At 52.4% G+C, this 25,091-nt stretch overlaps 1 protein-coding gene across 2 annotated transcripts in view; it reads right to left on the bottom strand.

The window, feature by feature from the left end:
• The window catches only part of LOC120408015 (class I histocompatibility antigen, F10 alpha chain-like), a 135,119-nt gene that overhangs the window by 34,089 nt on the left and 75,939 nt on the right, over window positions 1-25,091 (bottom strand). The window contains exons 6-7 of one of the 2 annotated variants that reach the window (XM_039544479.1): window positions 12,209-12,250; window positions 11,204-11,369 (exon numbers count right to left, since the gene is read on the bottom strand). The exons of the other annotated variant lie outside the window; for it this stretch is intronic. Of the exons in view, the coding sequence (XP_039400413.1) occupies window positions 11,365-11,369; window positions 12,209-12,250 (47 nt within the window). The 3' untranslated portion in view covers window positions 11,204-11,364. Of the gene's footprint in view, window positions 1-11,203; window positions 11,370-12,208; window positions 12,251-25,091 lie in introns of those variants that run through there. 2 annotated transcript variants of the gene reach the window in all.

The raw sequence follows: 25,091 nt of genomic DNA, 5'->3' as shown, positions 1-25,091 counted from the left end.
GAGAACATTAGACTGGAAGAGTTTGCAACAAAAACAGTATGCAGCATTCTGGGTTTTTGAGTACGTAAGTCATGGCCTCTCCACTTTGTCACCATTGGGGATTTCACATCACTAATGTGTTGGATGGAAACCTCTATTTTCATTGTCTTTGGGGAAAAAACGGTTACTCACCTTTTAGTAACTGTTGTTCTTCGAGATGTGTTGTTCATGTCCATTCAAAGTAGGTGTGCACTCGCCGCGTGTACGCCAGTCGGAAGATTTTTCCCTAGCAGCATCCGTAGGATCAGCCCTGGCGCCCTATTAAGGGGCCCGCCGACCCTCCACCCCCTCAGTTCCTTCTTGCCGGCACTCCGACAGAGGGGCAGGAGGGTGGGTATTGGAATGGACATGAACAACACATCTTGAAGAACAACAGTTACTAAAAGGTGGGTAACCGTTTTTTCTTCTTCGAGTGGTTGTTCATGTCCATTCAAAGTAGGTGACTCACAAGCCTAACCTTAGGTGGCGGGGTTGGAGATCACTGCTGACTGGAGTACTGCACAACCGAAGGCTGCATCATCCCTAGCCTGGTGCGTGATGGTGTAGTGTGACGAGAATGTGTGGATGGAGGACCACGTGGCCGCTCTACAAATCTCCTGAGTCGGGATCTGAGCCAGGAACGCCGCAGAGGAGGCCTGCGCCCTAGTGGAGTGGGCTGTGACCAGAGGGACGGGGTCTTAGCTATATGATAGCATTCCCGGATGCAGGTCGCGATCCACGAAGAGATGCGCTGAGAGGAGACCGGGAGCCCCTTCATCCTATCCGCCACTGCGATGAAGAGCTGAGTTGAGAGTCTGAACGGCTTGGTACGCTCGATGTAAAAAGCCAAGGCCCTGCGGACATCCAGGGAATGTAACTGCCACTCCTCATTGGAAGAGTGTGGTTTCGGATAAAACACCGGGAGAAAAATATCCTGACCCATGTGGAACTGTGAGACGACCTTGGGTAGGAAAGCTGAGTGAGGTCTAAGTTGGACCTTGTCCTTATATAAGACAGTGTACGGGGGCTCGGATGTTAACGCCCGACACCCTCCTGGCCGAGGTGATCGCCACCAGGAAGGCGGTCTTGTACGACAGGTATAGCAGGGAGCACGAAGCCAGAGGCTCAAAGGGAGGTCCCGGGAGGGCGGAGAGGACCAGATTCAGGTCCCAGGCAGGGGCCGGCTGGCGAACATGCGGGAATAGCCTGTCCATACCTTTGGGGAAACGCCCGACCAGCGGGTGTGCAAACACCGAGGTACCCCCCTGTCCTGGATGAAAAGTCGAGATGGCCGCCAAGTGAACACGAATCAAGGAGAGGGAGAGGCCCAGTTGTCTGAGGTGGAGCAAATAGTCTAGGACAATGGGGATTGGGACCCCCAGCGGATTGTGACCTCGCTGACCCGACCATATGGAGAAGCACTTCCATTTGGCCAGGTAGGTGACCCTACTTGACGGTTTCCTACTACCGAGCAGCACTTGTCTGACCTGCTGGGAGCACTGCATCTCCACCGGGTTCAGCCCCGGAGCATCCATGCTGTGAGGTGAAGGGACTCGAGGTTTGAGTGGCGGAGGGAGCCCCGGTCCTGCGTGATCAGGTCCGGGAGCAGGGGCAGCGTCAGGGGCGCCTGAACGCATATGTGCAGGAGTGACGTGTACCAATGCTGGCGCGGCCACGCCGGAGCTATCAGGATTACCCGCGCGTGATCCCTGCGAATCTTCAAAATCACCCTGTGTATCAGGGGGAGCGGAGGAAAGGCGTAGAGCAGACCGACCCCCCAAGACTGTAGGAAGGCATCCGACAGAGACCCCTGACCGGCCCAGGAGGGAGCAGAACCGTCGGCACTTCCTGTTTTCCCTCGAGACGAACAGGTCTAACTGGGGAAAGCCCCAGAGCTGGAAAATTGAGCGTACCACGTCCCGTCAGAGGGACCACTCGTGACCCCGGAACGAGTGGCTGAGGGTGTCCGCCAAACCGTTCTGCTCCCCCGGAAGGTAGAATGCCGTCAGGTGGGTAGCATTGTGGACACAGAAATCCCACAGCGTGAGGGCTTCCCTGCACAGGGGAGAGGAGCCTGCACCCCCCTGTTTGTTGATATAAAAGACTGCCGCCGTGTTGTCTGAGAGGACTGAAACACATCTGCCGGCCAGGTGGGACCAGAAGCCAGGCGAACCGCTCTCAGCTCCCTGACATTGATATGCAACTCAAGGTCCTCCGGCGACCACAAGCTCTGCGTCCTGAGGTGTCCCAGGTGCGCTTCCCAACCCCGATCCGAGGCATCCGTTACCAGGGAGACGGAGGGCTGAGGGGCAGTGAAGGGGACACCCATGCACACTTTCTGCGGGTCGAGCCACCACCGCAGCGAGCTCAGCACTGAGCAGGGAATGGACACCACGAGTCCAAGGGGACCCTGGCCGGGCGATAAACTGTCGCTAACCAGGACTGTAGCGGGCGAAGCCGGAGTCTGGCATGGTCTACCACATAGGTGCACGCCGCCATGTGACCCAACAGCTGGAGGCAAACTCACGCCGTGGTAATCAGGGCGCGGTGCAGTCCGAGGATGAGCTCGGAAATCACACGGAACCTGGATTCCGGCAGGTACGCTCTGGTGTGGGAGGAGTCCAGAACTGCTCCTATGAACTCTATTCATTGCATCGGAGACAGGGTGGACTTGGCTTCATTCAAGAGGAGGCCGAGATCGAGGAAGGTCCGCCTGATGAACTACACCTGGGTCTCCACCTGCTCCTTGGAGCGGCCCTTTATGAGCCAGTCGTCCAGGTAGGGGAATACCTGGATGCCCCTCCTGTGCAGGAAGGCCACCATGACTGCCATGCACTTCGTGAAGACCCTCGGAGCAGCTGACAGGCCGAACGGGAGCACCGTGAACTGCAGATGGGCGTCGGCCTCAACAAACCTGAGGTACCGACGGTGTCGGGGAATTATGGCAATGTGGAAATAAGCGTCCTTTAAGTCGAGGGCGGCATACCAATCTCCTGGATCCAGGGAGGGAATAATCGAGGACAGGGAGACCATGCGGAACTTGAGCTTTCGCACAAACTTGTTCAGCCGCCGCAAGTCTAGGATGGGTCTCAGGCCCCCTTTCGCCTTCGGTATTAGGAAATATCGGGAGTAGAAGCCTTTGCCCCTGAGCTCCCGAGGGACTTCCTCCACCGCCCCTGCCTGCGTGAGGGACTTCACTTCTTGAGTTAGAAGTTGGTCGTGAGATGGGTCCCTGAAGAGGGACGGGGAGGGGGGCTGGTGGGGCGGGAGGGAGGAGAACTCGATAGAATACCCTCTCTCTACAGTGTGGAGCACCCAGCTGTCCGACGTGATTCGGGACCAGGCACAGTAGAAGGGGGACAGACGTGACCCAAAGGTAGGGGTAGAAGGATCCAGAGTCTCGATAGGTAGGTCGCCCTTGACCGTACCATCAAATACGGGGTCTAGGCCCCGATGGTGGTCTCGATTGACCGGACGCCTGGCCGGAGGGGTGGTGTTGGTGACGCCTCCTGATATTTCTGCCCCACCTGCGCCCCAGCTCCTGGCGAGTCTGAGGCTGGTAGGGGCGTGGGGCCGTCTGCGGCCTGAACTGCCTGCGCTGGGTTGCAGGGGTATGCAGGCCCAGCGAGCGAAGTGTGGCCCTCGAGTCCTTTAGGCTGTGCAGACGTTTGTCTGTCTTTTCTGAGAATAACATCTGCCCCTCGAAGGGGAGTCTTGGATTGTCTGCTGGACCTCACAGGGCAGCCCCCAGACCTGGAGCCAGGCTCCCCACCGCATGACCAGGCCCGTGGCCAGGGTGCGCGAGGCTGAGTCCGCCGCATCTAAGGCAGCCTGGAGAGAGGCTCGGGAGATCAGCTTCCCTCCTCCACTAGGGCCGAAAACTCTGACCTCGAGTCCTGGGGAAGGAGCTCCGTAAACTTCGACATGGCCGAACACGTGTTATGACCATATCGACTTACAATTGCCTGTTGATTGGCAATGCGGAGTTGTAGGCCCGCTGTGGAGTTCACCTTCCAACCAAAGAGGTCGAGTCTTTTAGCGTCCCTGCTCTTTGGTGTTGACCCCTGAAACCCTTGACCCTCCCGCTGGTTGGCCATTGGAGAGCGGTGCTGAGGTGGCGGGGAGCCTCTTATCTGGTCCGGTGCCACCTTAGCGGCGCGGTGTGGGGAGGGAGGTGACAGCATGGCCGGCTTGCCTCTTGATTGTACCGGGGGACAGGCCGCGGTAGGCAACTCCCTACGGTGCGGGGAGGCAGGTGCCGGGAGTCCCATCAAGTCTGAGGCCGCCTCGAACGCTTCTGGCATCGAAGGGAGGTGCAAGTCTCCGCTGAGGTCCGGGGATCTAGGCCGGTCCGGACTCGACCACCCGCTCTGCGGTGCGGGAGTCGACAGAGCAGCCGAGAGCTGTAGCCCAGCCTGTCCGCTTGCACCCACGGATGGCGTTGGCCTCGGATCCTGGTGGGGTGACCATTCCCTCACCGGATTTCTCTTCTTGGCAGGCACCGGCGACGGTGAGCGGTGCCGCACTGAGGCTGACTTCCTATGACCTGACTCCGTCCGGTGCCAGGTTTTAGACGACTTGGGCTGGGCCCTAAGTCCTGATGTCGGTGCCAGGGCGCTCCGCACCGAGGAAGACGTGCTGGGCACCGCCTCGGCCAGTTCCGGGTCCAAGGGTGGCCTCAGGGCAGCCTTCATCAGGAGGACTCTAAATCTTTGAGCGTTCTCGGGCAGAAGCCTCTGCAGATAGAGCACCAGTCCTTTTAGAGGTTCTCTCTGAGGCACCTCAGACAAGCAGAGTGCGGGTCACTCTTGGGCATGAATTTCCCGCAGTCCTTGCAGAGTTTAAACCCAGGGGACCCGGGCATGCCCCAGCGGGCGACGAAGACTTGCGGGGGGGACCCCCAACTACGAAGAACTACATACAATAATCTAAGTAAACTAACTATAACGCAACTATATACATGGACTATACACAAGGATAGGACACTGCTAACTTGCTATGCGCAAGAGAAGTTCCAGCTAGCCATCACCGGCAATAAGAAGGAACTGAGGGGGTGGAGGGTCGGCAGGCCCCTTTATAGGGCACCATAGTGGCGCCACTCCAGGGGGCGCCAGGGCCAACCCTACGGACGCTGCTAGGGGAAAATCTTCCGGCTGGTGTGCACGCAGCACACGCACACCTACTTTGAATGGACATGAACAACCACTCGAAGAAGAACATGAAGTTTTTCACTAGCTGTGGCCCATGCAGTACAAGGAAGTCCCTCAGGCTACTGCTCAAGTGGGTCCACAGTCCTGGATCATCTAGACTTAAGGAATTAAACTCAGCAGCAGCTGTTTCTTGTGCCTCCACCACACTCTTCTTTGATCTGCACGTTTCTTCAGGAATGTGCTTGGTTACATCCATTTGAGATGGGAGATATGGATGCTGCAGTAGCTGCCAGGTCACCTGCACTCTGACTTACTGGAAGATCAGGCATCTCCTCACCACTCACATCATCACTGGGGCCGGAAGGCTCACGGTGAACATTTGTGTCTATGTATCTCAGGAGAGCTCCTTCCTGCTTAGATAGAAAAGCTTCCTTTGCTTTCTTTCTTTTTCTGAATGCTGCCCCAGAGGGGCGTTTTCTTCTTTCACTCATGACTGCTGTTCTGTGCCAGCTAGAGTGGCTCTCAACACTTGATTGAAGGGGACAAATAAGCAGGCTGGTAGCAGGGCCTGAGTGAGGGAAGATATCAGCGTCTTAAGGGCCTAACTGGCTCCTATTATGTCAGGTGACTGCCTGTTCTCCTCAAGTGGGTTCAGGGAAGCAGCAGGAAACAGGAAGCTCCCTAAGAAGCTGGTGGGAATCAGTCCAGGCTCCTGGGGGTGCTGGAGAGGTACATAAGAGGCGCCTCCTCCTCTCTCTCCCTGCAGCTCCTGCTGCTTTCTGTTATTCCCTCTCACCTTTTCTCCTGCCTGCCTGTTACGTCTCTTGTGCCCTCCTTCCTCCAGCACAGCCCTCCACCATCTCTGGGCATCTCGCGCAGAGAGAATACATATGCACCAGCACCAGACACAATTTTCTACACGCTGGGTCCTAGTGGTGCCCCCTTCCCTGCCCACATCTGGCAGCTTAGGTGGCTGCCTCAGTTCACCTCATGGTAAAGCCAGGCCTGATCCCTGGCACTTCTACAGCATCACTGCCCCCAGTTTGTGGCTGGGGAGAGAGGCACAGAGGACAGTGATTTGCCATAGAAACAGCAAATATAGGGATAGAACCCAGGGGTCCTGGCTCCCAGCCCCCTGCACTAACCCACTAGACCCCATTTGTTTCCCAGAGCAGAGGATAGAACCCAAGAGTCCTGCTCTAAGCACAGGCGGACAATGACCCAACCCCTGTATTTTCTGTGCTTTTGCAAGTCACTGGGCTGTTTACAACATTTCTGGGAACTATTTTGCTTAGTCTCCTCCCCTGGGGGTAGGGACCAAGGCTCTGAGGCCTGTGACGTTTTCCCTGTGCTGCAGTACAGTCACTGTGGGTGTTAGTATCACTGGGGTTTGGATACTGCCTCTGGTCTGGGAGCCAGGCTAATGGGAGACTCCACCATCTGGGATGCTCACCCCACTTGGGCGGGGTCAAGGGGGTGTTCACAGGGGCTGAGCCCCAACACAGCTTCCTGTTTCTTAGCTCCCAATAATATCGGTGGATCTCTCATTTGCTTTCAGTTCTGCTGTATCACAGGGAAGTTTGGACATAAACCAGCATTGCCCCCCCGCCCCGCCGTGCACACCTCTTGCTCCCCACAGCCCTGCTCAGAGCCTCCCCCTACACTGGCTGAGGTCAACCACAAGCCCAATGACTCCCAGATTGACTGTCTCCCATGGGTGGCTCTGAGCTGCTGGCACTGACCCTAAACGCGGGACATTTCTGGCCCCATTCTGGGCCAGGCAGCCATTTTGTGTATCTGACATGCATGAGTGAATGCAAGTGTAACCCTTCTGCCCCTCTAATTTGGCAGCAACAAGGGCCGGGTTCAGTATCCAGAGGTTCCGTTTCAATAACGCAATGCAAAACCGGCTTGAGCCCCCACCCAGTGACCAGGGACAATTACATACCACCCCCCCGGGCGCCTCTAGGAGGCAATACTTCCCCTATCGCAAGCACAGAGTCCGAGTGTAGCAAAATCCTTTTAATAAAGGAGGGAAACAATGCGGCATCTCGTTGGAGAAACACCACAAACAGAATTATAACACAAACCATAAGCAAAAAACCCACCTCCAAGTACTTTTGGCAATGTCCTTTCCCCCTTAGGGTCTTAAGTCCAATCACCCCAAAGTCCAACAACCCAAAAGTCTCTGGTCAGTGCCACCCCAGAGTTAAAGTTTATCTGCAGAGTTTTACACCCCCACCCTGGGTGGAAATGGGGGGGGGCACACAGGGTGTTAAGGGACACCTTACGTGGGCCAGGGCCAACTGCTCCACCTCTCCGTGGAGTTCTGCTGCAGCCTTCACCACGACCAGCTCCACTCCACCAGCTGTGCCGCTCCTCCAGCTGACCTGTGAGCTGCTCCAGCCATCCCCGCAAACCGCTCCACTCCGCTCACTGTTCCGTGGGCTGCTCCAACATAATGCAAACTGCTCCGCTTTGCCAGCCGCTTAGCAATAGATCTTCAGGCTCCCCCACTAGTTAACACAGCACTCAGTGATCTCAGCTCAGTAAGCTTAGCTCGTTTAGTGATTTCAGCTCTTAGTGATTCAGCTTGTAGTAGGGGAGCCCCAGTGCTGGTGCACCATTGGCCCAACGTGAATTCAGCTCAGCAGCTTCTAGATGGACTCCTAATAGAATCAAAATTAGCTCTGCTCTTCAACAGTGGAGAGAGGAGGGTGTGCAATTGGTGTTCCAAGCCCTCAAAAGGGGGCCCATGCCATCAGATACACACACCAGTCCCCAACCTCTCTCAATTCATGGAGTTTTGGCACCCATGTCCCTTGTCTAGCAAGTGCTACATAATTGGTGTTGAGACATCTCTGTCATAAGGCAGTCTCGTAGTTCCTCATTCACATAATCAGGGTGACAACACTTTATTCCTCCTGCCCCAATAACAAAGAAATTGGGGATCCTAGAGCTCTCAAAATAACCATCCCAGGCTGCTGTGAGCTATGCTAGGTGGGATGGGTGTGCCAATGCAAATACCTGAAATTCCTCACCCTGGGAGCCTCCTGCATGGAACATGGCTCAGCAGCCCCTCTGCAAGGGGCTCCCACCACCATCGGGGATCTCTCCTCTCTCCCCCTGCTCCAGAGGCTCAGGGGATGGGATGTGTCCCGGTGGGTTTCTTTGGGAATGTGGAGTGGGAAAAACCCTCCCTGGGCCGAGACGTAGGCAAGAGGGGGCGGTGGATTCAGGATGGTCCCAGGTTCACCCAGCCAGGCCAGTAATTGACCGTTACAAGCTGGGAAAGCAGGCTCCTTACCTGCCTCTGAGCCACGCCGGGGTGGGGGTGTGATCACAGAGGGACCATGAGAGCATCAGAGCCCTACAGGCAAAGCACAGAGCCAGGAAGGGGTTGTCCTGTATTCCCAGCTCTCTATTAGCAGGGTGAGCTCCCCCCACACTGTGGTTCACTGCTTTCCTGCCATTTCTATAGTTCCTTTAACCCCTAAGTGCCTCACTGGCTGTGCACAGCCCCCACACCCCCATGGAGATGCAGCCACCTCTGGGGAAGAGCACATCAGCCAAACACACAGGGGAAATGTCAGCCAAGGGCTATGGGGCAAACTCCTGCACTTATGGAAAGTGCCCCAGGAGGTCTTCAACCTACACCCATCTGACACACCTTGGGGTTTACCCCACACACTCTCTCTCTCTCCCCCCCCCACCTGCTGGGAGCTCAGTCCAAGGGGAGGAAGCTGGGATCCCCCCTGCAGTTCCAGTGTGTCACCCTGACGCTCACAGCCCTGAATCATCCCTGCAGGCTGCTGTGACTACAAAGCACTGCCTGACTCCAGCATCGGCCCAGCAGCCATTTAAGCAGCTGACCCTTTTTCAGCACAGCTGTCTGTAGGGCTGATACCGGGAATCCAGGAGCAAAGATACAGGCTGAGCCGGGGAGGGAGAGGGGGAATTTCATTCTAGTTCCTCTCTTTGGCTGACTCTGCTGGGCCTTTTCTCCATAGGTCTGGGCCCAGATCCCCACACACCCTTCAATGCAGTGGGGAGACCATTCCTGTCTCAGGGGCCGGGGAACACCGTCCACCACTCAGAGGAATCACTCTGTGTTTACGGGAAACTTTAGCCTGATCCATATTTGAGAATTAGAGCTCGTCTAAACACAGTTCTGGCCATTGTATTGTATTGCAAATTTCACAATATTTGGCATTTTCCTAAGGACCCCAGCTCTTCGAGTCATGGGATGATGTGAGAATTTCAGCTTTAAAAAGAAAAGAAGTAAATTTCTAGTCCTCATAGTTGAGGGAGAATCTTGACAATATGATTGCCCGAGGCGCAAAACCCAGAAGGCAAATAAACTCCACACTTTTGTTCAAAGTCTCATTATTTGTGAATCAGTGTTCTGATTTTTGGAGGGCATAAGTGGCACATTGAGATCAGGGCCCCATGAGCTGTGTGCTGTATGCACACAGAGACACTTTCTTCCCCAACGAGTTTACATTCTAAATAGACAGAGGAAGGATTATTATCCCCATTGTGCAAATGGGAAAACTGAGGCAACAAAGTGACCTGTCTAAAGTTGCACACAGAGTCGGAGACAGAGCCAGGAACTGAACCAAGGTGTCCTGATCCCCAGACCAGTAGCTTCACCACAGACCATCCTGTTACTGCCCCTGCGTTACATTTCCAGACAGATGGCAGCCCCGTCAGCCTTGAGGGGGCTGTGGAGAGGGGGAGGCATTATTAAAGGTGAGCAATACTCCAGGATTTGGGGAGACCTATAATTGAAAGGGCGTCATGCAGGGCTGGGCTGAGGGGAGCCCGGGGTCTGAGCCCAGACATCAGTTCCCGTCTGGCTGAGTCTAGCGATCCAAGGGGGAATGTTCCTGCTTAGCACTGACATGCTGCTGGGGCAGCCCCATGTTGTCCCACCCTGGGGCAGGCCCTGCCAGTGACGGATACCAGGGGCAGCCAGGCCAATGGCTCTCTATCCCCATAGGCCTGGGTTCCCCCTGCCAGGCACCTTGTACTGCCAGTGGCACCTCTGCAGACCAGGCATCGACACCCCCCAGTCAGCCCCACCCTGGTGCCAGCATTTCCCACCGTTCTACGCTGGCCAGCAGCAGGGTGATGGTGGGTGAACCAGGCCCTGTGCGATGGCTGAGCAGGGATCAGAGACACAAGGCTCCCTACCTCTCTTGCCTGACAGTCTGGCCATCAGTCCCTCCTTGGGTAAGGCGGGCAGGCCAGAGACAGTTCGGGAGATACAAAGCAGGCTGCACCATGGCTGGAAAGCAGCGACTGAGATGGGAACAGCCCCATGGGAGGTCGGGGGGAGATTTGTGTCAGCAGCTACAGAGTGGGATTTGTGGGTTAGAACAGGGGGGTCTGGGAGCCAGGACTCCGGGGTTCTGAGGCACAGCTGAGCCCTCTGTCTCACCAATCCGGGATCCTCTTACACTGTGATGTTGTGACAAGCTGCAAAGCCCCCCAAGCTTGCACTCACACCAACATCCACCGGTAGGAACCACACCCAGCTATGTTCATGAATGGTCTGGCCAGCCAATCATGAACCCACAATAGACAGGCTACAGCCAAAATACCCCCAAACTCCTCAGGCTAGGACCCCGGAGCTGTACCGTCCTGCCCTGGGCAAAACCCGACCAGTATGAATTTATTAACCAGTTCACCACTTCTACAAGGGAAAGTGGACATGCACCAATTCTTGCTCCTGGGCTGAGAGTTTTCTCTTTGCATTTCAAACAACACGCAGTGTTTTAGGTAAAATATAAAACAGATTTATTAACGACAGAAAGATAGATTTTAAGTGATTATAAGAGATAGCAAACCGACCAAAGTACATGACCTAGCAAATAAAGAAAATTGCAAGCTAGGTTTTATACACTAGACAGGATTTGTATCAAGCAGCGTCTTACCCAGTACACGCGGGTTAGCTTTTGCATGCACAGGCAGGCTTCCTTCTTTCCTGCCTCAGACCAGCAACTCCCCCCCAGTTCAGTCTTTTTCCCCCAGTCCTTGTAGGTGTGGCATTGTGGGGAAAGTGAGGTCACTTATGTGTGTTCCTTTCTCCTTTTATATCTTCTTTCAACTTGCTGGAAAGCTCTCGTCCGGTGTCCTGGGTCTTCCTCTCTGGGATCCCTTCAGGTTGTGACACAGACTCCAACAGGCTCTGTTAAGCTGCAGAAATTAAACACAGGCAACGTCTATTAAGAACTGCCATGTTTTGCAATGCTTAAGTGCATATGCTGTGGAACGGTCGCCCTCTAGCTGCTGCAGTGTTCAGTGGACAAAATTCCTAAACCTGCTGACAAAGCTTTTCGCTCCAGTGTCAGGGCTGGTCCACACTAAGAAGGGGGGTCAAACTAGGGTACGCAAATTCAGCTACGAAGTACCCTAGTTCGAACTACTCACCCGTCCACACGCCGCGGAATCGAAGTCCGCGGCTCCAAGGTCGACTCCGCCTCCGCCGTTTGCAGTGGTGGAGTACCGGAGTCGACCGGAGCGCGCGGGGAGTTCGAACTATCGCGTCCAGATTAGACGCGATAGTTCGAACTCCGAGAAGTCGAACTCACCGCGTCGACCCGGCAGGTAAGTGTAGACTAGCCCTCAGAGATCCTGTGTTCCTGAAGATGAGGTGCTGGGCTATAGCCCTGCTGCTTCCTCCCTGAGGTTTCACTGGAGACTGTTCTCTGAAGCAGTTGGATTTATCATTACAAAGGCTGATCTCAGCCCATCCTGTACCAGCAGCCACAGAGAAATCCCTCTCACTAGTCTTTCACACCTAAATTAATCTCAGAGAAAACAAGGAGGATTTGGCTGCAAACCTGTTCCTGCACCTCCAGTGTGAATAAAAGGGAAATAAGGGATCCAGAACTTCTCTGTTCTGCTCTTTGGAGCTGGTTTGCTAGAGGGGACGGGCCAGTGAGACTCGGGGTCCAATGACTTGGACGAGGTGTCTCTCTCCAGAGGCCTCAGTGAGAGCAGTGAACCTCTAGGCTAGAGCCCCCCTCACTTACCCTTGGCAGCCACGGCAGAGCCACTAGATTCTTGGTCATTTGCTGTGCAGAGGAGGAGAAGAGAGAGTATATTAGCATCTCTCATAAGGCAGGTTTCAGCGTAGTTAGTAGATATGGGGACTCTTATCCAAAGAGAACAGTCATCACCTTACTCTTCCCTAGCAGTGAGATGGTTGGTGCACAGATCACTCTACAGTGCAGCTTCCCAGGATTTCCATTATTCACATGCAAAAAACTTTACCATTGTAGGGGGTCAGCACTGCTTTGTGCTCTTCATTCCTCTTTAGAACAGGAGCACTGAATACTCAACATTCAACGGCTAGCAAACCAGGAGATGCTGGGTTAAGGATACATAAGAATGGCCATACTGGGTCAGACCAAAGGTCCATCTAGCCCAGAATCCTGTCTTCTCACAGTAGCCAGTGCCAGATGCCCCAGAGGGAATGATCAGAACAGGTAATCATCAAGTGATCCATCCCCTGTCACTCATTCCCAGCTTCTGGCAATCAGAGGTTGGGGACACCATCCCTGCCTATCCTGGCTAATTGCCATTGATGGACCTATCCTCCATGAATTTATCTAGTTCTTTTTTAAACCCTGTTATAGTCTTGGCCTTCACAACATCCTCTGGCAAGGAGTTCCACTGATACCCCTGCCAAACAACCTTAACTCAGCCCCCTTCGGTCTGTGCCCAGAGGGATCCTTGAAGCACACCATAGACTTCCCCATGCTCCCTCTAAGCTGCACGGTCGCGCGGCCACCCAGGAGTGAATCAAATGCCACGCATGTAATTAGCAGAGCCGCGCATGGTGGTGGAATCTCCTTCCTTAGAGGTTTTTAAGGTCAGGCTTGACAAAGCCCTGGCTGGGATGATTTAGTTGGGGATTGGTCCTGCTTTGAGCAGGGGGTTGGACTAGATACCTCCTGAGGTCCCTTCCAACCCTGAGATTCTATGATTCTATGTGTCCAGGTGCCCCTCCCCTGCTTCTCTGCAGCCACGTTGCTTCTGCTCTTTGCTTTGGAGCCCCTGGCCAGCTGCTCCCAGGACCCTCCTCCTGGCTGAGCAGAAAGGGGAGGAGGGGAGCGGTGCTGATGTCAGGGTTTTCCCCTCCCCCCACCCATGTACCCCATATCCGCAGTGCAGGGGATGGCGGGGGGTGGTGGTGGGGAACAGGGCTCAAGAGCTGGAGAGCTCAGCTGCTGTGACCTGAGCCTTCTGGTGTGAGTGCCTTAAAGAGACAGCGTACGGCCTCTCAGACTTCCCCAGCAGCCAGCACACATGCACCCTGTCTGTCTGTCTGTCTGTCTCACACACACACACACACACTTTCTCTGTCACACACCTCCAACACATTCTTGTGTTCTTGTTATTTCTTAGTACTTCCTGCAATGCACATATATTTTCTGTCATTTTATTCTTTCCAAGTGCTGTTATTTTAGGTTTCTGATTGGTTTGTGCAGTGAAACATTTATTTCTCTTATATTTAAATTTAATTCTTTGAGTAGTGAGTTCTAAGATGCCTAACTGGCCCTGGCTGGAGTAATTATCCCTATGGTAACTTTTAAAATATATATATCAAATCTAGGTTTTTTGTTTGTACTGGTGGCATGTATCCACACATTACCTCCATATTAGTGCACATAACAAAATTATTTGTGCACAGGGATGGAAAAAGTTAGAGGGAACTGTCCCCCTGCCAATCAACATCAATTAATTTTGCGCCTTAATCAATGGCGCTGCACAGAGCAGTGTGGACGGGATGAAGAGGAATGCTGATTTGGGGTGGTGCTGGGCACACAGACAAGGGCAAGTTTGGTTTGGCCTGGTGCTGTTCTACTTCCTGTTCCTATTCCCAGACCCACAGGGGCAGAGTTCAAGTCACTTGGGAAGCATCACAATTGGGACCCTACCAAATTCACAATCCATTTTGGTCAATTTCACACTCACAGGATTTTAAAAATTGTAAATTTCATTATTCAGATATTTAAATCTGATATTTCATAGTGTTGTAACCTAAGTTCCCTCTAAGCTGCGCAGCTGCACAGCAGACTATAAAGTGCCGTGCAGCAGGGGGCGGGAGAGGAGAGAGGTAAGGGGTGGGTGGGAACTGGGGAGGGGAGCAAGTTGGGGCAGGGCTGCCGCGGGCCTCTCTCCCAGCCCCAGAGCTCCCATGCTGCTGGCGGGGAGAGGGCTGTGGGAAGTCCTCTGGCCCCAGCCCCAGGGCAGCTGGCCTGCATCCCAAACCTCTCATCCCCAGCCCCACCCTACAGCCCACAGGCCCCGCACCCCTAGCCACTGGGTATCATAATTTTATAAAATTACTGTACGCAAAAATCCAAATATTGAAAATTAATTCCCTGATCCTGCAAACAATTAAACAGATACATAACTGGACTCACAGAAACAATCCTGAGTTTTAAAGTTAAGTAAGCATTTGCAGCATCAGGGACTTGGTGTATTTTTATTAAGAACTTGTCATGTAGTGGCATAAAATCTGTGTCACTTCAACAGTGAAACAATTTTGTTTTAACAATAAAAAGTTATTTAAACTCTCAGTAATTTACAGTTGCAATTTTATACAGGCCAAAGTTTTCAAAAAGTGGAACCCAAAATTAGGCTCTTCGGCCTGCCTTTAGCCATCTAAGGGTATGTCTACACTACAAGACTATTTCGAATCAACTTAAGTCGAATTTGTGGAATCGCCCTTATGAAGTCGAATTTGTGTATCCACACTAAAAACACTAATTCAACTGTGTGAGTCCACAGTAACTGGGCCAGCGTCGAATTTGGAAGCGGTGCACTGTGGGAAGCTATCCCACAGTTCCCGCACTCCCCGCTGCCCATTGGAATTCTGGGATTTCCCCCCAATGCATGCTGGGGGAAAAATGTGTCGAGGGTGGTTTTGGGTAACTGTCATCATTGAACCGTCAATCACGCCCTCCCTCCCCGAAAGCGCCTGCGGGCAATCTGCTCGTGCACTTTTCTGCTCAGTGACAGCGCGGGCGCCACAGCACTGCGAGCACGGAGCCCACGGCAGTTATGGCCGTTGTCAACTCCTTGCACTTTATCGTCCACTTCTTCCACAGTCAGCTGCTGAGAAATCGGGCTACTTTTCAATGGTGCTGCGAGCACTGGTGGACCATGGGGGACGTTTTACCAACATCAACGTCGGGTGGCCGGACAAGGTTCATGACGCGCGTGTTTTCAGGAAATCTTGTCTGTTTAGACGCCTGCAGGAAGGTAGTTTCTTCCCGGTCCACAAAATAACTCTTGGGGATGTGCAGATGCCTATAGTGATCCTCGGGGACCCAGCCTACCCGCTAATGCCCTGGCTCGTGAAGCTCTGTGCAGGCGCCTTGCACAGCGACAAGGAACTCTTCAAGTACCAGCGAGCAGCGTGACCTGTGACTGTTCAGTTTCTTTACAGAGAAGCTGAACCTGCCCCTGTTTCTTTACCAAGTTACTGTTGACTAGCATCTGCAGTTACATACCCCGTCCACCCCGCTTCCCCCACTTCCAACACACGTTTAAAAATAAAACAGATGGTCCACTGTGACTTTACAAAGGTTTCTTTATTGATGACTTTGCGTTAAAGGGTTGAAACTGGCACGCAGACTGTGCTGGGTAGGGTGTGCGGTGATGTAAAGACCGCCTCTAAACTCGAGGAATGACAGGCTCCTGCTCCTAGAGCGGTCCGCAGTGCCGGACTGGTTTTTTCAACGGAGCCTGCCATCCCTCCTTTTTGGGACTCTGTGTGCGGGGGCCATGTGGCCTTGCGGCGGGGGAGGACGGATACAGATTCCTCTGCTGCGTGGCTCTGTGGTCCAGGACAGGGACCGTTGCATGAGATCTGTAACCCCCCTCCCCCGCTACAAAGTCACGTACCCCCCCCCCCCACACACACAGAACCTGCAAACCACCTCCCAGACCGACCAGGGTGCCTACTGACTGCACTGTGTGTGTGACCTGCTGCTGATCCTGCCCCCGTCTCTGTACCCTGCTAAAGGTGACTGTCCTATGCAATACCCTACCCCCTTCCCCACCCACCCATCCACCCCTTCAAACGCAGCGTTGTGTAAAAAAGCATGAGGGAAACAGTAATTAACAGCAAAGTATTTTTAATAATTAACCAGACAGTCAGGGGATGAAACTGGGATTGGGGCTTGGGTGAGTCAGGAAGGGAAGGAATTCTCAAAAATTAGGGTATGAGAGCTTTTGGGTACTTGAGCACTCTGCTGGGGTGCAGTGACAGTTTTCACGGCCCCTGGCGCCACTCCTTCTGGTTACTTTGGGTGACGGGAGGTATGGGATTTTGTGGCGGGGGAGGGCGGTTGCAGATACACTGCAGGGTGTCTCTGTCCTCCTGGCTGCGGTCCTGCAAAACATCCACAAGGCGCCGGAGCGTGTCCGTTTGCTCCCTCATTAGTCCAAGCAGCGTTTGAGTCGCCTGCTTGTCTTCCTCACGCCACCTCTCCTCCCGTTCGTTGTGTGAGCGCTGCTGCTGAGAGAGGGTCTCCCTCCACTGGCTCTGCTGGTCCGCCTCGGCTCGGGAGCACCCCATAACTTCAGTGATCATCTCGTCCCATGTCTTTCTCTTTCGCCGCCTAATCTTTGCCAGCCTCTGTGAGGGGGATGCTGTGGCAGGTCTGGAGACAGTCGAAGCTGTGTGATGGGAAAGAGGGAGTGAATTCCTTGCAAAGATACATTTCTGCGAACAATGAACACAGTCTAGTCTGTGTCTGTGAACAACACCATGCACAGCACCTATCTCTTGCATCTGAAGAAGTGGGTATTCACCCACGAAAGCTCATGCTGCAGAACGTCTGTTAGTCTATAAGGTGCCACAGGATTCTTTGTTGCTTTAGCACCTATCTCGTCCGCACTCCTGCAGCAGGCAATCCGGAAAGCATAAACTCTGCCCCTGTTTTACCCCATCGCAGTGTCCCCCGACCCTTGCACTTCTGGGTTGAGATCCCAGTGCCTGATGGTGCAAATTTCATTGTCGCGGGTGGTTCTGGGTAAATGTAGTCAGTCATTCCTTCCTCCGGGAAAGCAATGCCAGACAATCATTTCGAGCCCGTTTTCCCTGGATTGCCCTGGCATACGCCATAGCATGGCAACCATGGAGCCTGTTTTGCCTTTTGTCACTGTCACCGTATGTGTACTAGATGCCGCGGACAGAGGCGATTCAGCAGCGCTACACAGCAGCATTCATTTGCTTTTGCATGACAGCAAAGATGGTTATCAGCCATACTGCACCATCAACCATGCCAATGTAAATTGGCAAGGTGATGATGGGTAGCTGTCCTATTGCACTACACCTTCTGCTGCTGTCATAGGTGCCCCTGGCCGAGATCGGCTGGGGGTGCAAAAGACAAAACTGGGAATGACTCCCCGAGTCAATCCCTCCTTTATGGTATCTAAAAATAGAAACAGTCCCGCCTAGAATATGGGGCAACTGTACTAGGGTTTTAGTGTATCAGAGAACTACAGAGCACAGCCACTCTGTGTCAGATCCCACAGGAATGACGAGCTGCGTGCCATTCACAGGGGGTGCCCCTGCAACAACCCTACCTGTTGCTTCCCTCCTCCTCCAGCCTTCCTGGGCTACCGTTGTAGTGTCCCCCCATTTGTATGCTGAAGTAATAAGGAATGCAGGAATAAGAAACAGTGACTTGTTAGGGAAATGAAATGAGGGTAAGGCAGCCTCCAGCTGCTATGATAGTCCAGGCAGTACAGAATCTTTTCTTTACACATGAAGGGCGGGGGCTGATGGAGCTCAGCCCCCTGTTGCTATGATGAAGACGGTTAGCAGGCCGTCTACTTATGGGCTGATGACGAGGACGGGTACCAGTCGTATTGCACTACACCATCTACAGCAGGGCTGATGATGATGACGACGGATATCAGTCATACTGCACCATCAGCCACCCATGAGGTGGGGTGGGGGGGAGGATGCTACAGTACAGTGCCGCAGCATCGCGTCTACCAGCAGCATTCAGTACACATAGGGTGACATTTACAAGAGTCAAGAGACGATTTCTTTCCCTTTTCCTTCTGGGGGTGGGGGGTGGCTGTACATTGCCGAGCTATGCCCTGAACCACCGCGGACACTGTGTTTGACCCTAGAAGCATTTGGAGCTCAGCCAAGAATGCAAATGATTTTCGGACACAGCGGGAACTGTGGGATACCTTGCGTCCTCAGCCCCCTCCCCCTCCTTCCCTCCATGAGCATCGATTTGATTCTTTGGCTTCCCGTTACGCTTGTCATGCAGCAGCGTGCTGACTCTCTGCTACGCCGTCTGTCCGGAGATTTTTTTAAAATACTTTGGACCGGGCGTAACATTACGGTAATTTTCCTAATTAGATGCAGGAGTCGCCGAGCGAGATCGCCCTGAGGAGGGTCACTGAAGGAGATAGAGAGCGCATGCTGCGTGAAAGCCAGCACAAACTAGGGGCCTATGCAGCCGTGCTCGGGGAGGCAATGCTCCCTGAGTACCTCATGAAAGCCTGGCACGGAAAAGTGTGCTACCACGGAGCACCCAATAAGGCAGCTCTCCCCAGGAACCTCCTGCGGAGGCTTTTCGATTACCTCTAGGAGAGCTTCGTGGAGATCTCCCAGGAGGATTTCTGTTTTATCCCCATATATATATAGAGAGACCTCCTTTTCACATACTTCAGATTCGTGTTATATTAAGAATAAAAGTTTACATGTTTAAAGCACTTACCGAGTGATCCTTCCCCTGATTCAGGGTCCGGGTTAACAGCCGGGGAGGGTTGGTAGGGGCTCTCCGGGAGGGTGATGAAGAGATCCTGGCTGTCAGGGAAAACAACATTGTAAGCGCTGTCGCCTGCCTCGTCCTCCACAAACCCTTCCTCATCTTCCCCGTCCGCGAACATCACCGAGGAACTGGCCGTCGACACTGTCCCATCGTCAGAGTCCATGGTCACTGGTGGGGCAGTGGTGGCAGGCTCCGGAGCGTCCGTTTGCCGCTTTGATTTTTTGGTAGCCTTGTCTGGGGTCCTTGATTTTCACGCGGCGCTGCGTTGCATCCCGGCTGTATCCTCTGTCTCTCATGGCTTTGGAGACCTTCTCATAGGTCTTTGCATTCCGTTTTTTGGAGCACAGCTCCGAAAGCACAGACTCCTCGCCCCACACACTGATCAGATCCAAGAGTTCCCGGTCAGTCTATGCTGGGACCCTCTTTCTATTCAGAGATTACATGAACTCCTCTGCTGGAGAGCTCTGCATTGCTGCCGGTGCTGCTGAGCTCGCCCCGATGTCCAACCACGAAATGAGATTCTAACTGTCCAGACAGGAAAAGGAATTCAAATTTTCCCGGGACTTTTCCTGTGTGGCTGGTCAGAGCATCCAAGCTCGGACTGCTGTCCAGAGCGTCAACAGAGTGGTGCAGTGTGGGATAGCTCCCGGAGCTACTAAGTTCGATTTGCATCCACACCTAGCCTAATTCGACATAGCCATGTCGAATTTAGCCTTCTCCTCGTCGGGGTGGAGTACCGAATTCAAACTAAAGAGCCCTCTAGGTCGAATTAAATGGCTTCCTGGTGTGGACGGGTGCGCGGTTAATTCGAATTAACGCTGCTAAATTCAAATTAAAGTCCTAGTGTAGACCAGGCCTAAGGGAGGGGTTTAGGGCACAAGTCCTATTGACTTCAAACTGCAAAACCTGGTGGTTGAAGAAGCATTTCAGCTCTTTACTTGTGGAAGTGCAGTATACTGGATGGTGATGCTGGCCGCAAATCATCTAGCTCTTACACATCGCATTTCACTAGTAGATCTCAAAGGTCTTCACAAAGGAGGCACAGAGCACAGGCTACTTGCTTTTCAATTCTGTGTCTGTATAGTCTTATAATAGGGAATATTAATGAGGCCTTGGGCTTGTCTTTTCACACTTAAAATGCTCATCTGTGCTGAAAAGTTCTTAGTAGAAAAAAAATTACATAAAATCTGAAATTTTATTAACAATTGAGAATTAAAAAAAAAAACCCAACAAGTACAAAACATCACTTTGACAATTTAAGACCATAAAATGAAAGAGAACTAGCAATATGTAAATAAGAAATTTGATTTAAATGTTCAAAAAAAACCCTAAATTTAAATGTCATCATTTAAATAAAAATTTTAAAGTTGTGATTTTTATCCACCCTAAGAAGAGGAGCTCCCAAAGGGGGCTGATGAAAATGTGGGCAGGTAGGAGAGACACCAAAACAAAGCCAAGACCTGTTGTTTGAAAACACAAGGCAAAGGAGAAAACGACATCACTCAAGGCAACCGAATTAAGAAGAGAAAATTACTCTTGCCTTTTGTTGAAAGCAAACTCAGCAGAAAGAGTAGGTGAAAGACAGACTGCAAGGGATAGAGAAGAGACGGGAAAGTGAAAGGTAAAGGCCAACTGGTCCCTATATAACAGTCTCTTTGATCCTATATAAAACGTATAAATTTTCAATTCATGTACATTTGGGTTTTAATGCAATTTCTATACAGATAGGGTCTGACAGCAAGACAATTTAAAACACATTCTGAAACTGGGGCTGAACAGTTTATAGTTTCTGGTAAATCTAATCTGGCTGGTGCATTTATATATTTTTAACATTAATCAGCACCCTCATCCGCCCCCCCCACACACCCACATCTCAACCCTCTGCCCCAGCCCAGAGCCCCCTCCTGCACCCTGAATCCCTCATCCCCAGCCCCACCTCAGAGCCCTCACTCCCAGTCAGAGCCCTCACCCCCACACTCCAACCCTCTGCCCTAGCCTGGAGCCCCCTCCCACACACCGAACAAACCCCTCAGCCTCACTCCATTAATTTTGTTATGTGCCCCAGTATGGTGGTGATCTGTCACATGTCACCTTCATGTTGGTGTCACATAACAAGATTAATTCTGCACATGAGTGGGAAAAAATAGAGGGAACACTGTTGTAACTGTAGGGGTCTGTAGCAGGGTGGCCCCTGCTCCTGCCCTGAGGGGTTTAAAGTGGCCTGGCAGGGCTTGAGAGCGGCTGCTCTCAAGGCTTGGCTGATTGGGGAAGTGGCTGCAGCTGGGGCCACGCCCCAAACCGAGCAACTGGGCCACAGCTGGCTCCTATAAAAGGCCAGGGAAGCCAGAGGCCCAGACAGTCTCTCTCTGCATTCAGAGGGAGAAGGGCCTGGCTGCAGGGAACTGAGATAAGGTACCTAGGGTGAAGCAGGGCTGGGGAAAGGCTGAGGAGCTGGGGAAGCTCCAGCCTAGAAAGCCCCAGGCTGCGGCCTAGCATAGGGCAACTGGTACTGAGGGTTGCAGAGGGCAGCCCAGGGGTAGGCCAAGGCAGCAGGTCCAAACCCCCTTTGCCAGGGATGAGTAGGCTGATACTGCAGCCTGCCCCAGAGTATGGGGCTAGACAATGACTGGCAGTAGCCAATACTGAGGCAAGGTGGGGATAGAGGGTGGGGGTTCCCTGGGGAGGGGAAACCCAGAGAGAACGGGGTTACTGCTAGGGGGCAGCACCCCATGTAAGAGGGCACTGGGTCCAGGGAGGGACACAGGGGGCCTGAAGACAGGCGGATCACCGGCCTGCAGAGGGCGCTCCAGCGCTGCAGAGAGCTAATTCCCGGAGTCACCAGCAGGAGGCGCCGCAGGGGTGAGTCCGACCCGTCTACAGGGTCCTGACCCAAAAAGGGGGTAGGGGGGTGGCAAGGTTATTGTAGAGGGGTTGCAGTATTGCTACCCTTACTTCTGCGCTGCGTCTGGCAAGATGCTGCCTTCAGAGCTGGGCACCTGGCCAGCAGCGGCTGCTCTCTGACCACCCAGCTCCAAATTCAGTGCAGAAGTAAGGGTGGCAATACTGTAATCCCCTATAATAACCTTGCAACCCCCCCGAAAACCACCTTTTGGGTTGGGACCCTCAGTCTGAGAAACGCTGGTCTCCCCTGTGAAATCTGTATAGTATAGGGTAAAATCACCCGAGAGACCAGATCTCGTGGTACGTGACGCGTTTTTCAAGGCTGTGAGTTTGGTAGGGCCCTAATCATAATACCTCTGCATATCCTGGTTTGCCAACTTTTGACTTCTGGGAATTCAACACTCCCATTCTGAAAGGGCACAGGGAGTCCAGGGCAGGGCTGAGCACCTGCGACCTTAACTCCACGTTAACAAAGTTCTTGCACGTGAATTCCCGTTGTTCTGGAGTAACGAGGAGGAGGGAGGGAGGCACGACTGAGGGCCAACTGTAGGAGGAAGGGTGGTGCTCTGAGGAGGTTTTGTTGGCACGTCTCAAACACCCTCCGTTACCTGCTGGAGGCACCCCTGAGAGGGTAAAGAGAGAGCTGGACTCCTACATCCTAGCACGGCCTCGCAGATCTGCGCAGTTTATACCGGCTCTTGCTGCCAGGCATTAGACGGGCTCCAAGACCGTCCTTAATTTATGTAAATATTTCCCATAGTTTTAGTCTGTTCCTAAAGCTAATTGCGGGAGACAACTGAGGAGGGGATTTGAACTCGTGGTCATCGAGGGGACAGAGTGGTGCTGATCTGTAATCAATGGAAAGACTCCCATTGGCTTCAACAGGCTTTGGATTAGGCCCAGATTTCACAAGCACCGAAACCAACCTTCAGGTAAGTCAAAAGAAGTGTAACGTTAAAAGCAGGTCAAATACCTTCAGGGTCACACTCAGCCACACACAGCACAGTTCTAGGGGGACAATAATTCAGCTCAACACCACTCTATACATTCCCGACTATCGACTTGTCTACACGAGCAAAATTGGGACCCATATCCACAAGCAATGTAATTCCACCAGTGATAGCAAAGGTGGAGCAATTGAGGAGATGGGGTTCAGGTGTTTTTAACCACTATCATCTAGACTTCCTCTGAGAAAAGTTATAGAACATGTCTACAGCCACTCTACACTACTGAAGAAGATCTCTGCTGGGAAAATAACAGACCTGGGCACAGATTATCCAACGAGTTCCTGGAATGTATTGGAGACAATTTTTCTTTCAGAAGGAGGAGAAAGCTACTAGGGGAGAGGCTGTTCTAGATTTGACTTGGACATAAAGGGAGGAACTGGTTGAGCATTTGAAATTTGAAGGCAGCTTGGGTAAAAGTGATCATGAAATGAGAGAGTTCGTTATTCTAAGGAATGGTAGCAGGGAAAACACAATAAAAGAATGGATTTCAAGAAGGCAGACATTAGCAAACTCAGGGAGCTGGTAGGTGTCCGAAACCGATTGCGGTTCGATAAGCTTTGTATTGGGAGAGGAAAAACAGGCTGGACCAAAATAAGGTTTAAAGCCAAGTGGCTGCGTTTATTTGGGGGATAGTTACAACTTGGGCCGAGGGGAGGAGGCAATTCTTAGCTGGGATGTTATTAAACAATATAAACACACCCAAAAATCATTAACAATACAACTCTATACTGCTCACTGCTTCACACTGAGTAGGCAGACACACCAATTACACAAGATGGAAATCGGGTTCGTCAGGGCGGTGCCCGGTGCAACACTGAAAAGAGACCCACAGGCCACTGCCTCAACCGCCCTTGCTTTTACACTAAGGGATTTACCCAGAGTGTGGTGCGGCTGCGATTGTGCAGGTTCCACTCACACAGACCGCGGGGACAGAAACCCCTTGGTCAGCTAATCCTCAGGTGGAGACAGCACCTAGCACCAAGCACTCCAGACAAAGACAGAGCAGTAACTCACACAACATAAAACAGTCTACAATTAACTATCTATTAAAACCCAGAACAACTATACAAACTAGACAACTGTGCAATTATGAGCTCAATAATTCAATCCTTATACACTGTATACACACTTGGTACCGAGTTAGGGAAGGGGAGAGAATAGAGGGAGCTAGGCAAGCAAACTGTCAGAAATTAGAAAGCAAATACTGCACTCCAGGCGCAGCTGACCAGCAGAACAGACACCAGAAGCATGACGAGCTGATAGAATGGATCCAAGATGACACGACACGAGCTAGCGATACCGGGAGGAGACCCTGGCTGAAAGGTTGATCAGGTCCTTCAGCCGACACGCGGATACTCCACACGACACGAGCTAGCGATACCGGGAGGAGACCCTGGCCAAAAGGTTGATCAGGCCCTTCAGCTGACACGCGGACACTCCACAAAGATTTTGGGGGGAAACCTAGTTTTATTCGAAGGGTCTCACTCACTCGTGTCAGCATCTGATTGGTCCCTGGCTCCTACACCCTTCAGGCTCTGAACTGTTGCCCCCCACGCCAACAGGATCTGCACAAGGCACTAGCCTGACCCCTAGATGACCAGGCAGAAAGAGCGGGAAAATGCACACAGCACTAAAATGTTGCACACCGCACCTCAGGGTTGCACACGACACCACGGTGTTGCTGGGCAGAATTAGGTCTCTGCCCTCTCCTGTGGAACAAGAACCTGGTCCAAGACGGAGGCTGCCGTATCCTTTTAGCAGAACAAGATGGCCGTGGACCGACAATTGGCCATACAGAAGCCATAACTATGTATAGGGTTGCGACAGTAGGTAAGATCCCATGGGAAGCAAGTCTAAGGGGAAAAACAGTTCAGGAGAGTGAAAGTTCTCAAAGGGATATTATCAAGAGCACAAGTGCAAACTATCCCACTGCACAGGAAAGAAATGAAGGATGGCAAGAGACCACACTGGCTTCACCAGGATCTCTTCAATGATTTTTTTTTTTTAAGAGTCCTACACAAAGTGGAAACTAGGTTAAATTACAAAGGATAACTGTAAACAAATAACACAAGTATGTAGGGGCAAAATAAGAAAGGCCAAGGTGCAAAATGAGATCAAACTAGCTAGAGACATAAAGGGAAACAAGAAAACATTCTCCAAATACATTAGAAGCAAGAGGAAGACCAAGGACA

Source organism: Mauremys reevesii, linkage group 6 (genome assembly GCF_016161935.1).
Source record: "Mauremys reevesii isolate NIE-2019 linkage group 6, ASM1616193v1, whole genome shotgun sequence".
Classification (NCBI taxonomy): Eukaryota; Metazoa; Chordata; order Testudines; family Geoemydidae; genus Mauremys; species Mauremys reevesii.
This window is presented reverse-complemented; position numbering and strand designations above follow the sequence as displayed.